At 36.6% G+C, this 16681-nt stretch overlaps 1 protein-coding gene across 4 annotated transcripts in view; it reads left to right on the top strand.

The window, feature by feature from the left end:
- The window catches only part of LOC106960921 (CUB and sushi domain-containing protein 3-like), a 220871-nt gene that overhangs the window by 134607 nt on the left and 69583 nt on the right, over positions 1-16681 (top strand). For all 4 annotated transcript variants that reach the window (XM_015054319.1, XM_015054321.1, XM_015054318.1 and 1 more), the window contains one exon: positions 3737-3853. In XM_015054319.1, coding sequence (XP_014909805.1) covers positions 3737-3853 — 117 coding nt within the window. The remainder of the gene's footprint in view (positions 1-3736; positions 3854-16681) is intronic.

Here is a 16681-nt window from a genome sequence, read left to right as displayed (position 1 = left end):
GTTTTTCCCACTTTTGTTAGGCTTGTACTTTAGATCAACTCATATTAAAGTCATGGTCTGAGACATTTTTTCATCATGGACACGAACATCTAAAAAAATCTGAACATTTTATTAAATTCTACATTTATAGTGTCTGTTTTTTAGAAAATGAACATAATTTATTATACAGATTAGACTAAATTTAAATAAAAATATCCTGTAACGAGCTCTTCATGCATGAAGAGGTGGTCTATTATTCAATGAGCAGAATCTACAGTTCAGCATTCAGTAACAAAAATAGATGTCCACGTCCTTTTGTTAAATTTAAAAATTATAACAGCACAAACCCAAATGTTTGATGCACATACAAACATAGAAGAAAATCTGTTCTGTTTGTGCTGTTCTATGTTATGTGTTTTGAAAGTGTTTAGACCAATAATTTATTTCAAAGGAGATGTTTACAGAAACTCGTCTGCATTACATAATAAAGAAAAAATAGGATGAATTTAAGGTGATGGAAGGAACTACACAGTATCTCCCCCCACAGTTGCATCATTTAATGCATTTTTGAAGTATCATATCTGCTAAGGTTAACTTAGAATTTAGCTCCTATTTCATTGTGAAATGGGATCACCCACTTTCACACCAGGGAGAAATTCATTACCTTTACAGTTGGAACGTGCGAAACTTCACTAATCAGTGCTGAAGATAAGAGCTGAACTAAAAGAATACGAGCATCTCTCTGCAACGACTGTCACTCAGAGACTAAGTCTGAAAAGATCACCTAACCGGGCTGAATGTCATGCACCAATGTACTGAATGTCGAGTGACTCTTCCATCATTTTATTTAGAGATAAGCTGATGTAGTTGTCATTTTTCATCTTTTAAAAGGTTAAAAGTGTACTATATTTTATGTCAAACTGCTGCATTCTTTGCAAATATTCACTATTGTATGTGTTCATACCCAGTTATGTTTTAAAACCTGTATCAAAAATGACTCTGCATGTGTTGTTGACATACTGGAATAGGAATATATATATATATATATATATATATATTTTTTTTTTCCAAACAATTTCTAACGATGGAGATAATAGTCTTTACCATTATTACATTTATAGTATTCTAATGAATGAAAATTGTATACATTCTTAACCACATATCTCCTTCAATGATAAGTGGCACACTTCTTACCCACATGGAAATCCTTTTGCATATTCTCAGCGCTTTTTTGCACATTTGCACTTGGATTTTCGTCTATAACTGTCTCCAGTTGTTCACAGTTGAAAGAACTTCCTATGACCACTAAGTCACCCTTATAAATAAGTTTTGACATCTCTTCTTTGTAAAAATGGAAGTGCAAAACATTCTGGCACAACCAACTCTTTCATGGGGAATTCATTACTATTTTATGGTGTATATATACGATTTGGCCACTAATCCATTTTAACATTTTGCCTTCTACCATGATCTTTTTACCTTCATGTAAGGTTTGCATCAGCAGTCGATGTCTGCCAAACACAAGGTTTTCAGCAGGAAATGGTCATCTTTGAATCAAGATAGCATGGATTTGACCATGCAACACTTTTTCAGACACCAGTCAGAATGCCCCGCTTTTTAAATAGTATGAATTCTGCATGGTGTTGAAGAATTCACTGGTGTGATTTGAGTTTGTTCAAAGGTGCTGCTGAACTTAAAGGCACAGTTCAAGAAGATTTTTGATATGAGACTCTGTGAAAATTAGCTACAGTTTTACCTCTAGTAGATGGCTCTCTTTAAAATATTAATTCAAACTGACTCAATCTTCACTTTGCTTAAACTTTCGACCATTTACAATAAAACATAAGTTTCTCATCACATGTGTGTCCCTACATTTGTTTAATTATGCTCTAGCAGTTTCCTTTTCTATGAATATAATTCACATTTAAGTGGTGATGAGGCTCTTTAAATGTAATCAGCTCTAAGTCTTGGAACGCTGAACATCTTTATTCACAGCTGTTCTCTGGCAGACTCTTGCACTGAAGATCTGATCTTTCTTGAAACTAAACCTCTGAGACTTTAATCTTAAATCAAAGTTTAAATAATGTCCAAATTTAATTAAAAGCATCTAGGGCAGGGGTGTCCAAAGTCGGTCCTCGAGGTCCGGCATCCTGCACGTTTTAGTTCTCTCCCTGGTAGTAAAAACATCCTTTTCAGCTCGTCAATGTTCCTCTTAGGGCTTCTAACGAGCCATCATTTGATCCAGGTGCGTTAAACCAGGGAGAGAACTGAAACATGCAGGATGCCGGCCCTCCAAGACTGACTTTGGGCACCACTGATCTAGGAATTCTAACCAATCAATCAATGAAAGCACACAAAACTACCTGAAGTAAGTCTAGTCTCGTGCTCAGCTGTTAGAAGAAAATCACTACAGCATGAAAACTCATGTTTTTAAGGTCTCTCTTAAAATCAGCAGATACCCAGAGCAATGGGCTATTTTCTAAGAGCAGTTTTCTTAAATTCCCTTTCTCATTTGTTCATCAGCATAGCATGAGTGAGTGTCCCGTTTGCTATCGTCACATATGTTTAATTTCATGCTTCTTGCTTCTTCAAAATTCAAATATGACTAAATTGCTTATGGATCACTTTAAATAACTTCTTCTAAATGCTTCTTGCGTGTTTCGCTATTTGAAGCGGTGGCACCACGTGTACCGTGTGTAGGTCGAGTCGGTCCAGAGCAGCTGGTGACAACTATCCATTGACAAATGAGTGCATGTTTGTTTACTGTTGAGGGTCCCATACCTGATGGCTGCGTCCGTCAGGTCTGACATAAGCACATGAGGGAGCCTCTTGGCAAATTAAGTATGTCACGAGGAGCTTAAGATGAGATTCTAGAATGCGATACAAATGCAGGGTAGATTTAGTCCTATATTACTGAGTTATTAGCCAAATGAATACCTGTTGATGGTAATATGAGGAAGTATAGTAAATAAAAACATGCAGGAGTATGACTGGTCATGTTTGCAAAATGACAAAAAGGCGATTAATGTAAATGAATAAAAAAGTAAATATAAGTAACTTATGATTACCAAAACAAAGGCTAAGAAGATGCCTACACCACATGTTTAATATACTGCCAATGTCATGTAGAACAGCCTTCCAGTGTAGTCTCAGGTTTTTATCGGTTCCACCTCTGACTGGTATCTAATGCAAAACCTGGGACCATTTACTAATTCTGTTTAGAGCACTGCTCTCACAGCTGCAAAATTAGGCACTGTTAATCTTAGGTTTTAGAGTTGTCCTTTAGGTATTCCTCTGTTTTTCTTTTAACTCTCTGCTTTTGGTCATTTTGTTGAAATGTCGACATTTACTTAGGATAGATCTGTTTGTGTATAAATCCTATTCTGTGTGATTTGACCAGACTTTATGAATAAATAATAACTCATCTACAGCATGTTTGGTTTCACACCATCACGACAAAAGTGTGTACCCCTGTAGGATCGACTCCTCCAGATAGATGCAGCTCACCCTGTACTCATAAAAATGTCTCTAAAACATTTCTCAAAACCGTTATCACTGTGCTGGCAAGAATATTTGTCAGCAGCTTAACATAAAAAGGATTTGTGTTTTTTTAAACTCTATTCTTTAACTGCTTATTTTGCATTTTTCCATATAAAAATTGCATGTGGTTTATTCCCTTTCCTCCCAGGATATTATGACATGACTGTTTGACATTAGTTAAATTTGCCTTTGTGTTTCTTGTTTCTTGTCCCTGTAGCTCCCTGCGGAGGTCACTTTACTGGTTTAGAGGGAACCGTTCTCTCCCCAAACTACCCACATAATTACAGTAGAGGTCAGAGCTGTGTCTATGACATCTTTGTCCCGGGAGACTTCGGTAAGCATTTTAAGCATTATTTGCATGAAGTTCTAGAAAAAATGTTGTTGACCTGTTTCTGTCCATTTTTATGTGGTAAGGTTGTAAAGGGGCCTGTTTACTTCAGACCTGAAGCAAGAATATTTAACTTCCAGAGATGATTTTGTGGAGGGTTTTGTGAAGTTTGTCTAATGAGGATCAGTTACATTATATGAGAAAATACAAGCTTACTGTCAAATGTGACTCTTCTAGAGTCAAGTTGGTGGAAAAAGTTAGCTGCTGGTTTATGACAAATTAAATCTCTATTGGTACATAGTTACTTTGAATGTGATGTGTGTGATTCTCAGTCACTGTTCATCGTGGATTTGTTTGAATCAGAACAAACAATTGTAAATGTTAACATGAAAAACGGTCTTCCCAGCAGGAGTAGTGGAAAGATAGGTCAAACTGCAAATATTTTGTCGAAATAGATGGAGCGGAGGAATTGTCATCTGATCGGGGCATGTTTGCTTATCTAAAATTTAGCAAAGATCCCATGAAGACCTTGACATATTTCTGCTCAACAGTCTCTAGTATTCATAATAAGCTGCAGAAATCCAGGCAGCTTTTTATTCACTAAACCCCCGCATTCATGAAACACGCATTCATCCCTTGTGTGATGATCCTCTCCGACTGTTTACATCTTTTGCTCCCATCTCCTGCTGCTCCTGGTGTCCGGGAACCCACAGGTCTTTTTTAATAAATAATGCATCAAAATGCTGTCTTGCCTAAACTGCTGGCACAAGCTTAATGGTGTGTGGAATTTGCCAAGCAATATTCCCACCTGTGCCTCTGACTTTTCTTTTTGGGGATGTGCTGTAGAAACCGAGGCTATTGATGATGAGCAAGACAGCTGTGATGTGGCTTGATTGAAATGCTCTCTGAACAACCGGGACTCGCATCCCAGTTGGAGCAAAGTAACGATGTTGTGTTGAAAATGAAAGCATGATGTTATGAATGTTTATAGCACACGCTCTTATTTAGAGGGTAGTGCATCAAGTTCTTTCAATGAAGCTAAGACCGAATAAATGCATGGTTTTGAAGGGGGAAAAAAAACATTCTTGTAAAGAAACTATTTTGGTATTTTATCCTTCAATAAAGCTATGAATAACATAAAAATTCCATTTATCTGCATTTTAGAAAACAATATCTATTTAAATTCAATTGAAAGTTTGAGTTATATGGAGAATAATTACTCAGTGATATATTTTAAACATTTGCTTCTATTAATTTTGATTATTACTGCATAGAACTAATGAAAGCTGCAAAGTGGTTTTTGAATATCATATAAAACCACTGGAAATGTGTTTTTAATCTTTGTCAAGTTAATGCTTCCTCTTACAAAAGCAGTAATCCAATGAATGCCATTGCATAAGTGCTCATGTCCAAGCACATTATTAGAAAGTTGAGTGGAAGAAAAGTGTGGTAGAAAAAGGTACTCGAGTAACGAGGGATAAAAGCTACCTTGAGAGAATTGTGTTTAAATCCAAAGGAAATGAGCCAGAGGCAACGTTAGAAGCCTCTTATCTGGGCTAATGCAGCAAAGAATTGAACTGTTAATCAATGACTCAAAGTCCTCTTTTCACATGAAAGTAAATTTTGCATTTAATTTTGAAATCGAGGTCCCAGAGTCTGGGTGAAGAGTACAGAGACACAGAATCCAAGTTGTTTAAGGTTCAGAGCCTCCAGTCATCTGCTGCTGTTTGTCCACTGATTTTATCCGCAGTCAGTGCAGCCGTCTACTTGAACATATTGAAGCACTTCAGGCTTTCCTCTTCCGACGAGCTTTATTGTGCCTCTAACTTCATTTTCCAGCAGGGTTTGTGACATTGCCCACACTGGCAAAAGTACCAATCTCTAGTTTAGAACACAGCGTCCTCACTGCTTGATTGGCCAGTGAAATTGCGTTGGCGAAACTACTGTTTCATAGACAAATCGGAACCAAAAATACAGAGATGAAGCATCAAAACAACATGAGTTTTTCTAACACCTCGACGAAGCCAGGGGCTGATGTCAATGGATATACTCTTCTGTATCAAAAAATAGTTTTCTTCCTCTTGGCATTTGTATTTATTTTATTTTACTCCATTATGTGAGTCTTTTATAGCATAAAGGCCTGAGATCTACATACAAACCAGAGCAGTAAAGTCGGTACTTTTAACCTCCAGATAGGGCTCTTTGAGGAAAAATTATTTCCTCTCTGTCGCAGCTTGACAGTAGACAATCAGCTTTAGGCAGTATTATAAAAGGAATCACATTTCAGTGTCTCGTACACAGGTGATTGAAATTTGTAACCGCCCAGGGTAGAGTGTCGGATGCGTGTCATATTCTGTCCTTCATATGATCTGTGGCATACCATAATCCTTTGAGACATTGTGTCAGCTTGGTTGCAGTTCCACAAAAAATATCATCTCCTGACTCGGCTTCAGTGACCTGAGGGATATATGCAGGGTCGAGGGTTAAATCATTATGTGAGTCTATTTCTTTTGAGATCACAGTGCTTTTGGAATAAGTCTGCCAACAGATTACATGATCATTTCATAGCATAAAATTGTAATGCAAGCTCTGAAGCTTTTACTTTGAGTTCAGTTAGAGTTTCCATATCATTTATTTAGCTTCACCAGACAACTCACTAATCTCTGCATGTGTTCTTTAAGGTTGCAGATTTTCTTAATTGGAGCTCATAAACGATGAAGAAGCAAATGAGATTTTAAGAGTGCAATTTGTGGTTTTTTTCATAACATTCGCTACTCTGGAAAGTTAATAGACAAAGTATACAGTATTGCATGGGAAATCATGGCCTTCAGAGCTTTTACTAAAAAATGAAAAGAAACACAACACTTTCCCACTTGTATGTTGTGTTTTTGATATTTTTTCCACAAAAATTGGACCTAAAGAATTACAACTTTGGTGCTTTTTTTAAAAAATATTTTGGTCCCAAGATGATGCTACATCGATTTCTATTTTACATATTTAACTACGTTTTAGGTTATTTGTAGCTATTTTAGGTTATTTTGTGCTTGTGTCTGTGTCTCACCCTCATGCCGTCTTTTAAAATCTACATTATATTGGCCTCTTGTAATTCCAGCCTGTATATTGAACTTGTTACATCAATACAATGCTTAATTATTGTTTTTATTGCTTTGGCAGCTGTGTTATAATTGTTTTATTTTATTATGACTACAGTGGTTGTGATCAGAGGGCCAGAGTAACAAACAGCTTTAAATCTGTGCTTAAGCGTCTGTGAGACCTTCCATTGAATCATAAACATATCGCTAACTACAAAACAACAAGATGATCCAAGATCCAGCCTATAGCAGGTTTACTTCCAGAATTTTCCTGTATTAAGCTTGTAGAAAACTGCAAATCTGGCTTTTTATGGCTCCACTATGTCTTTATTTTCTTATCCCCCTTTTTTCTTTTTTTTTCTTTTCTTTTTTTATAAAAGCACAGTTTGTGGAAGCATGTCTAATAAGCATACTGTCAGCAGCTTATCCCACCTGAATTGTTGATTTCTGCAGCTTCTCCAGAGTTACTATGCACCTCTCTGCTGCTTCTTTGACTAATGCAGTAATACCTGTCAGGTTAGGGCGACAGCCTTGGCCTGGTAGATTTTCATTTTGCCGAACCGTTATTATTTTCAGATGGAGGATTGAACATTGCTCTGAGATCTTCATAGAGCTGAATATTATTTTCTAATCCAATCATTCTTAAAACTTCTCAAACTATTCATAATCAGTTTGTTGTGGTCCTCAAGATGCTGCTTGTCCACCTATGCATTACATTGTGTCGCTTGATCACATAGAATCCCATTAAACTTGCCAAAAATATAAAAATGTTTAAGGTATAAATACTCAACACTGTATGTGTATTTACCATTCTGGACTTGATGGTAATTCAAGTCATGTTAAAAAGGTTTGAACAGTTGACACATATTGTCAGCATAGAACAAATACATCATACTTGCTCTTTCATGATTTATTGTTTAGTTGGAAATAATCTGTCTTATTTTAGACAAATATTTAGACTTATGAAAAGATTAATTATTCTTTGCACTTTTGCCACTTTCCGTTTGGCACTTCTTGTAAAAATATGTAATTGTGCAAAACTCACTTTTGTTTACACCAAGTCTAGCAGTCACTGCATGACAATTTCATCACATCCAGCAGAGTGAATAACCACTTGGCAAGATGGGAAAACGAGGTTCAATCTTGTTCTGTGCAATGTTGCACAAAAAGAAAACAAATTGATGGACATTCAGAAATGACAAAAAATGTCAAACAGTTCTTTTGCCATTCTTGCATTTAGTCCAGGGCATTTGTTTGTTCACTTGGCCTTCTTTATGAACGTCAATGGCTTCAAAGACAGACTTAATTCTGTCAATTAGTGGAACCTTCTAAAACAAAATATTGCAAAGTAAAATCAGGTTGTTTACATTTTTTTGTTAATTGTGTAGAATTTTTTTCATGGAATATTGCAGACATGACCCATTTATGTTCAAATTGAAGGTAAATGTATTGCAGGTGTCTATAATCTTTCGAAAAAAGTTGATTATTATATGCATTGTTGCATAAAATAATTCCCCATTATTAGTTTCCTCGACTTTTAACTTGAGTCAAATCAACTATTTTCCAAAGATTTTCAACACCCACAAAGTTAATTATGGCTCAAACTGAATGTTGTTAGAATAAACAATGCATCACAGATTTCTGTGCAGCTTAACTCCAAAGTTACCCATGTTTGTCACAATGTTGTGCCTAGACTGAATTCCCTACCTTGCCCCATGCTTGATTTCAGAAATGTTTTTGCATGGCAAATGACCACTTCAAGTATCTTTTTAAGCCTTTTTGTCAGCTTTTTGAAAGTTTCATTTCACCCAACTCTCTTTGGAAATATTTCCCTAATGGACCCAGGTGAATTAGATTTTATAGACACAACATTTATTCACCTCTGTTTATCTGCCTGAGGCCTTTTATAGCTCCAGCGTACATGTCTATAACAACAACATATGCATAATGGTTGCTGCAGAATGTGTCAGGAGGCAGGACAGGAGCGCTGACTGATTGCTGTAATAAATCTAGGCTGTAACAAGACGGACAGAAAATGAGCAAGAGAGTCTGTTGAGACTGCAAGGGGGTACCACAGTCAAACAATAGGAAAGGGAAATATAGATCTTGTGGAATGCAAGTTAGATGGAGAGCATCGTAATGAGAGATTTATAATGAACAAACACAGAAAATGAGAAGAATGAGACAGAAATGGAGTACTGCCGAGTATGATCATAAAAACGGTGACCCCGGAGGCTAGCTGTTGACTCATCAGTGATGTTTGCTGAGGAGTGAGATTATGCCCCGAGCAACCCTGGCACACACAGAATAACACTTCTTTGTCTAAATCATTTTATGATGTATACACCTTCTTCTGTAAAATAACCTAATAGGAAAAGAGAGCAATTTATTGCTGCAGTATAGATGCTAACGGTGCTTTTTGTATGGTTCTCCACAGGTATGCGTCTGCGGGTGTGTAATTATACATTCTGCCTTTTGTTAAATTTCTGTGTCAAACAATCCCATGAGTGACAGACCTAACTGATTTTGACAACCTGCAGTTTTCAAGGTGATGACATTCTGGCAGCTTATCGTGTCAGCGCGTTGCCTTGTGTTGACTGTCAGAAACAATCCTGCAGAAAATAGCACATTTTGAGTCAGCAAGTGCAAATAATAGTAAATATGGAATATAAAGAGAAACAAGTGTATGTAAAACTGCAAGAAAAACTGCCTCCATGTTTTGTATCTCCACATTTTGGTGACCAACAGCTTATAGATTAAATATTGTGAGTTATTGGTCTGGATTGAAGCTTGTTGGACTAGATGCTGCTCATGCCAAAGAGTAGTTTCATACCTTCTGCCAAAAGGTGTATTACAATTGCACTGCGATAATGGGTCTTTAAATATATATACGTCTGTGCCGTTGCACGGGCCCCTTGGTTTTTGTAAATGAAGTATGTGTATGCTGTCACCGGCCAGAATCTCTGAGGGCCTGTGCTGCCACAAAGCAAATATGACAGGTTCCTTCTCCATAATTCATATCCAGGAGAGCAAACATATGCTTCCGTTTTTTTGTACCTCTCACCAATCCACTATGCTGTGAGTGTCTTTGACACCTTATCTGAGCATTGCCTTAAGGCACATGTTACTAATCCAGTGGCTCCGGGTCAAAACGGACTTGCATTATGTTCCAGTTGGACAATGATGGCATAAGCAGTTGCATTTCGTAGCAGTTCTCCTTAGCTTTCCGCCATCGTTTCATTTTTTACACTCTTCTGAAAATACAAATATTCAGTGAAATAGGGAGCATTTAATTTGACAAGCTGAGTTTGGTTATTTCAGATGTCAAAGAGTTCATTGGCTTCACTTTAGGAAAAGGGATATATTGCAGCTGTGTACTATTTATGTAATGTTTTTACATTTTAGTTAGTGCAGCAATTTAGCTTGAAATCCTAATGCACATGCCTTTTTCCTTTTTAGCTTTATCATGTCTTGTCTGAGTCAAGCTTGGGGAAAGGACGAAAAGTGGACATAATGCAGAATAATGTGCCGAATACTGCAAGACAAAAATGGTTCAGAAATGGCGGGAGCAGTAGAACAAAAAGTTGAGTTGTCGATCTGACCCTCAAATTCCTCAGATCTCAATCCAATTGAGAAACACATTTGATCCATGGAGACTCTACTGCACATCATATAAGGCTTAGAGGATCTTCTGCTAAGATTTTGGTGCCAGATACACAGCACACCTTCTGTGATCTGGTGCCTCGACAGATTAGGGCTTTATTGGCAGCAAAAAAGGGACCAATACACTGATAGAAAGATGGACATAATGTTATGCCAGATTTGTATAGCATCACAAATATTTATTTCCAATATGATCTGTAAGATTGAAGGGATTGGAATCCCATCATTATGTAACAGTTCCCAGTTAGATATCCACATATTAATCTCTATATGTTTTTTCCTGCCTGTAATTGAAGATAGAACAAATTATGCACAGAATGCATAATCTGTCCAGAGGCCTTTTCTATTTTTGCTAAAATGATCTGAGGTTTATGTGAAAAAATTACACTGAAGAGGAGTTAAGTGGTTATTTAATACCTATACAGCTGATGAGTCATAAATATAATACACTCTCAGTTCTCTTACATGTACAAGTGAATCAGAAAGTAGGTGGATAGTCAGGATTTAAACATCTGCATTTCAAGCAAATGTATTGTTTGCTTTACATATGGTAAACATCATTACATTATCATATTCTTTCTTCGTTGCCTCTGAATAAGATTCATACTGAGTAGATGGGGTCTAGGCATCATTGTATCTATAAATTTCTACATAGCGGTTATTTGTCTTTAAATAAACATGTTTTTTTCCACACTGACTTTCTGAGGAGAAATTATGAGTAGTTGGTATCTCAGTCGCATTGGGAGACTCGCTTGAAGAATCCCGGCCATCGTTTTATACTGCAGTGAGTTTGCATGTTCTCCCATGCTGTTCACGGTCTCCAGAGTGAAATACACTCAGAATGGTTCTTAAGGCTAAAGAAAATAGCTTTGTTATATTAAAAGTTCACCAAAAATATTAACAATGTTCTGTAGCATCAGAACTGAAAATAAAAACCACTTGCATTTAAAATCATTTCACAATTTTTTTTTTCCCTTCCTTTCAGAATCTTAGAGCAAGACAAACATCCAAATAATAATTTCAACCATGAGTTCCATTTTTCTCTTTTTTCCTGTTTGGCAGGGATACAAAAGTTTTGTGAACAAGCATAAATTACACACAGCATAATCCATTTGACCATGTTCATTCTTTCACAAGATAAAAGATCAAATGCCGCGGGAAGGAAAAAGACGTAGACTGAAATAGACTTTGCACGATTATGATGTCATTTCTCTTCTTGCAATATTGTAATGATCATATCTGCAGCATGTGCCCTTGTTTTTGACAAGGGCTTTTTGAAAGGACTCCATAAACAAAGCTGAAATCATAAAGATAACAGATGAAAAGTGCAGCCAAATTTTATTATGTGTTACAGTTCAGCAAATCAGATATCTGTTCCTTTCTTGCTCTCGCTTTTTCTTGAAAGGAGTTTCTGTTTTACTTCAGATCATGGACTCAAATAATAGATGCAGCTTTAGCTATCTCTTCAGATCAGTCGCACATTCTTACTTATCAATTATATGATTCTGTTAACATGGAATTAAGTATGCATTAGGGGTGAACCAATTGCAGTTTTCTGGCCAATCGCAGATTACCAATATTTAAAAAGCCTGATCTGCCGATTCAGATTTTGAACGATATCAAGTTTTTTTTGTCTAAGATGTCAGTCAATGTAGCAAGAAAGTCGCAGAGTTAACAACAGTGGGGTGTGTTAACTGCAAACATGCAGACATGACCTGGTGGGCAGATCTGTCAGTCAAACCTCTCATGACAGAGGAGAAGACGACAGTGGTTGATTTCCAGACCTTGGCTGAGGTAAATAAGATTGTGGAAAAAGATTGGCCTCATGTGTAAATATTGGCCAATCACCAATCTCCCAAAATGAAGGACAAAATTGATCAGGACAAATAAAAAATATTGCTGGTTTTGGCATCATCTCTGGGAATGAGAAGGATTTATTTATGTATGAGCCTGAAATTATTTATTACAGTTTTTATCTTAATACAAACATTTCCACCCTCTGAGTTTAGATATATTTGAATATGGTTGATAAAGATAAAACAGTCTTTAGTGACACAACTTGTTTAAATTAAAGGGAAACTCATTGCATACATAAATTATGTTTACATCACACTAAAGTAAAAGTAGAAAAAGTCCTTCACATAAATAATTTTGCATCACACACTGTGATTGTGGAAGTGTTTTGCACTCACATTGCTCATCTTAATATCATCTGAGTGTATTTGCTGACCAAATAGACCCATACAACAGTCGGCACGTTTTCAGAGAGATACGTTTCAGATCCCAGACCAATAGGGCACTTAAGAGATGTGAAACGTTGGTTGACAAACTGTGGATGTGGTGGCAAATATCTGCTGTCACTGTTTGTTTGAACTTTTATTTAACTAGAACCAAGTTTCTACGCTGAGCTGTTTTGAAGAAGTTTTTTTTTTTTTACAGTTTGCTTTAGATCTATGTCTTTGAACTCTTACGGTTTTAGAATTCACTCTGATTTATTCCTCACAAATGCCAACAAACAATAGAAGACTTCACAACATTTCTCAGAGTATGAGGTCGAAACAGAAGTATTCATACAATGCCCAACATCAAATTCTGCCACGTCTTTGAAGTATGTGTGTTCTCTATTCTTTCGATTTTTGCGTTTGTCTATTGAAATGCAAATTTGGCTGTTAAATTGCATCAGTGATGCATACATTACGTTTTCAAAGATGTCAACGTCATTGTTTTAACTATTTTTAAGGATCAAGAAAAATCTAGTCCTTGAAGTTTAGTGCTCCCTGTGTGTCTTCAAGTGGTCGAAAAAGCAAAACTAAATATAATTAGCAAGCAGGGTGGGATGCTGGTTAAGCTGGTCATCATATTGAGTTGAGACATTTTTTTATCAGTTCATACAGTCTGACAAAAAACATTGTATTGGACAATGATAATATCTGTTGTTTACTGTGATATTTGCGTTGTAAACTTCATAGAAGTAGAACGGTATGTGTAGCATATATGGCGTCTCGGACATGCAACACACGACTGGTTTTGGATTAAAAGCAGAATTGAGTAACACTTTGCTCTTGAGCATGTGTGTATTCAAGCATTCATGTCTGAGGTTACATCTTTTTGTTTACAAAGCAATAACATGTGAACTAATCAGTTGAGCACTGGTGTGCTTATATCGCGGAGTAGAGCTGCTCTTAAAGACACAACCTTCTCTTATTCAGATTTGGTAAATCATTCTTATAGTTAATAAACACGCTTTTTGTGTCTTGTGTAAGTACACCTTGTTTTTCTTTTGCTTTTTGTTGTTTCTTTGGCATCTTTAAATTGGTCAGTGTTACTTTGATGTAATTGAAAGTGACATGACAAGAGATATGCAAGGCTGCTACCAATGAAAAGGGAGATTAGCCATATGTAGTTTTTAAGTATAACCTCCTTTTCATTTTGCTTGAAACCAGCCTCTGAGCAGACTTTCAAAAGGTGGTAAATTGCTTCCAGAGGATCCTAATGTGTTCACACTACATTCAGTCATTCAGTCATTCATTCACACATTTATACACACATTCACACGCCAATAATGGTGAACTACTACATTGTAGCCACAGCTGCCTTGGGGCAATCTGACATAAGTTAGACTGCCATGCACCGTTGTGGAAAATACATTTTCTGACATTTGTATTGAATTGCAATTTTTTAGTTTTTGTTCATGGTATTATGTTCTTCTCTTGCAGTATTTTTCTATTCTATATGCCAATTTTTTTTCCCACAGAATAAAAATGCATGTGAAGATACACAACACAGAAATAGCAAAATTCCATGCATCGTTTTTTGTCTTTGTCCTTGTCATAGGACTGACGGATAACCTTTCCAGCATTTACCCCACAGTTGAGGCTGCATGACATTTGAAATAAGATTTTAATACTTTCTCTAAATTAAAACATGCAGCAGTCTTTGTTAATTATTAATCTTTGTTAACTTCATCTTTTTCAGCCATTTGTACACTGTGTAATTGAAATTGAATAAGACAGAATTCATTTACTTTAGATGAAAAAAAAGAAAAAAAAAAGTTCATAATTTATTTTCATAACTTATGCCTTGTAGGAATAAAATGTCATTTCTGTTAGAGTACCTGGTATTCGGCTGAAAACAATCATATTGTTGCCTACAGCATCTGGTGCAGGCATGTTCTTTTCCATATGCCAGAAATGGCCTAGTGTAAAATATTAATGGCGTCATGATTTTGGGGGGGTTTCTGTCAAATCTGTCAGGTTTACTTGCTTCAATCAAAGTCTGGTTCTGTACTTGTAGAAATTTGCTGGCATTTGAAAGCTAGAATCTATTGAAATTATACAATGCATGGAAACTGGACCTGATATTGAACTTGTGATAATTCATTCAGCACCAATTTTGCAAAACGTGGGGACGAATAAAAGAGACACACACAAGGTACGTGCAGCTCATGCTGCTTATTACTCAGCATGATTTAGGCTGCAGTTTTTGCTGTGAATTATTACCATTCATACAGCACCTCTATGTGCACAGGCATGCACGGTTGCACAAATCCAGACATGTGTTGTCTCTAAGGTAGTGATCCATTTTGGCAAGTCTGCTCATTTGCTTAGGAAATCTGATTATTTTCAAGGGCATGTACACACTGATATAATCTGGAACGCTTCATTGGAAATATTTATACAAGACATTGTTTAAATAATCCCTCCTTTGTTGTTGCAAGTGCTTTCTCACTTTTTAAAATGAAAGTAAGATTTAATCATTAATTTAGTCGTAAATGGTAAGATCCTCATTTCCATTTTTATCAAGTAAATGTTTTTCAACTTAATTATAGTTGAGGTTTGAGTTTGAATTTGTTTAGAAACCCCTGCTGAAAAACTCATGGACAGAAGCCGATTCTATGTTAGCTTGGGCAATGTGAATGGCATCCACTCTGGCCATTCATCCCTTCAATGATTATCTTTTCTAGTCAGCAAATATGAGGAGACACACATACAAATCACAGCAAAGCCATTCATTAGAATAGTTTAATTTTCTTGTTTTGCACATTCACTTTTTTTGGCATTAATCCATCAGTATGCTAAGGTTAGCTTTGTGCTGTGAAAACAGATTAACAAATTTAATTAGACCATATTTGGATGAACACGCTGGCAATTGCTTTTCATCATAAACACATCGTCAGACTGACTCAAATTTTGTTTAGTTCTTATCTTAATGACAGCACAATCTTTGTCGTCGCCTTCATTTTCATTGAATTTAAAAATATCCTGGAATATCCGGACAAGACGATATCATAGTAAGTCATACAGCGGGCTGCTTTACACATGTACACTTAGTAGGAGCTACTTACTCAATCTGTTCAGATGCTTTTGTAAGTTCTGGTTGTTTATGCTTTCTGCTATCGTCTTGTTAATGCTTAAACCTGTAATCTCATGTCGATCCTTTCCCTATGCGAGTTGTTACATGGTTGTCAGTTGAGTTAAAGGTTTCACAAGCCAGGATTTACCAGGTCTGACCAGCCTCTGCTGGCACCACATCCTCCTCAGGTCAGTCTGTTACAGTTCTGTCCCTGTCTTCACTTAGATGTCCACAATGTACAGCCGCAGCCTCGATTGTAGATTATCATAAGATGCTCTAAGAGGAAGTAGAACTGTAGACTACACTCTAAGAACACGGCGTTCATTAGGGGTGATGGTGGCGGCAGTGCTAGGACTTTGCCCTGCATTTGGTGGGTTGCCGGTTTGATTAACGTTCCTTTTGCCTTTGTTGTTGTGTCCTTTTGCAAGACACATCACTCATCTTGCCTGCTGGTGTTGGTCAAAAAGGCCAATGGCACATTATTTTATTCTCAAAAAATGCCAGGGCCATTTTAAAAGGTTTACCCACATAGACGAAGCAAAAATTGAATGCAACCTTGATAAAAAGTAGTGTTTATTTTTTCTGCTATAAGAATGCAGGTCTTCTATTTGATCTTATGGTGTTTATGGACAGTATCTCAAGGTGGAGCTGTAGAAATAAAATGTTGTCCAGTTTGGAAATCACTGGACCTTCTTCTCACTTTCTCTGATGATGATGATTTGTTGGT

Source organism: Poecilia latipinna, unplaced genomic scaffold (genome assembly GCF_001443285.1).
Source record: "Poecilia latipinna isolate Pla-1442-1.1 unplaced genomic scaffold, P_latipinna-1.0 Scaffold1243, whole genome shotgun sequence".
Lineage (NCBI taxonomy): Eukaryota > Metazoa > Chordata > Actinopteri > Cyprinodontiformes > Poeciliidae > Poecilia > Poecilia latipinna.
The sequence above is the reverse complement of the archived record's forward strand: the minus strand, read 5'-3'. Positions and strand labels throughout refer to the sequence as shown.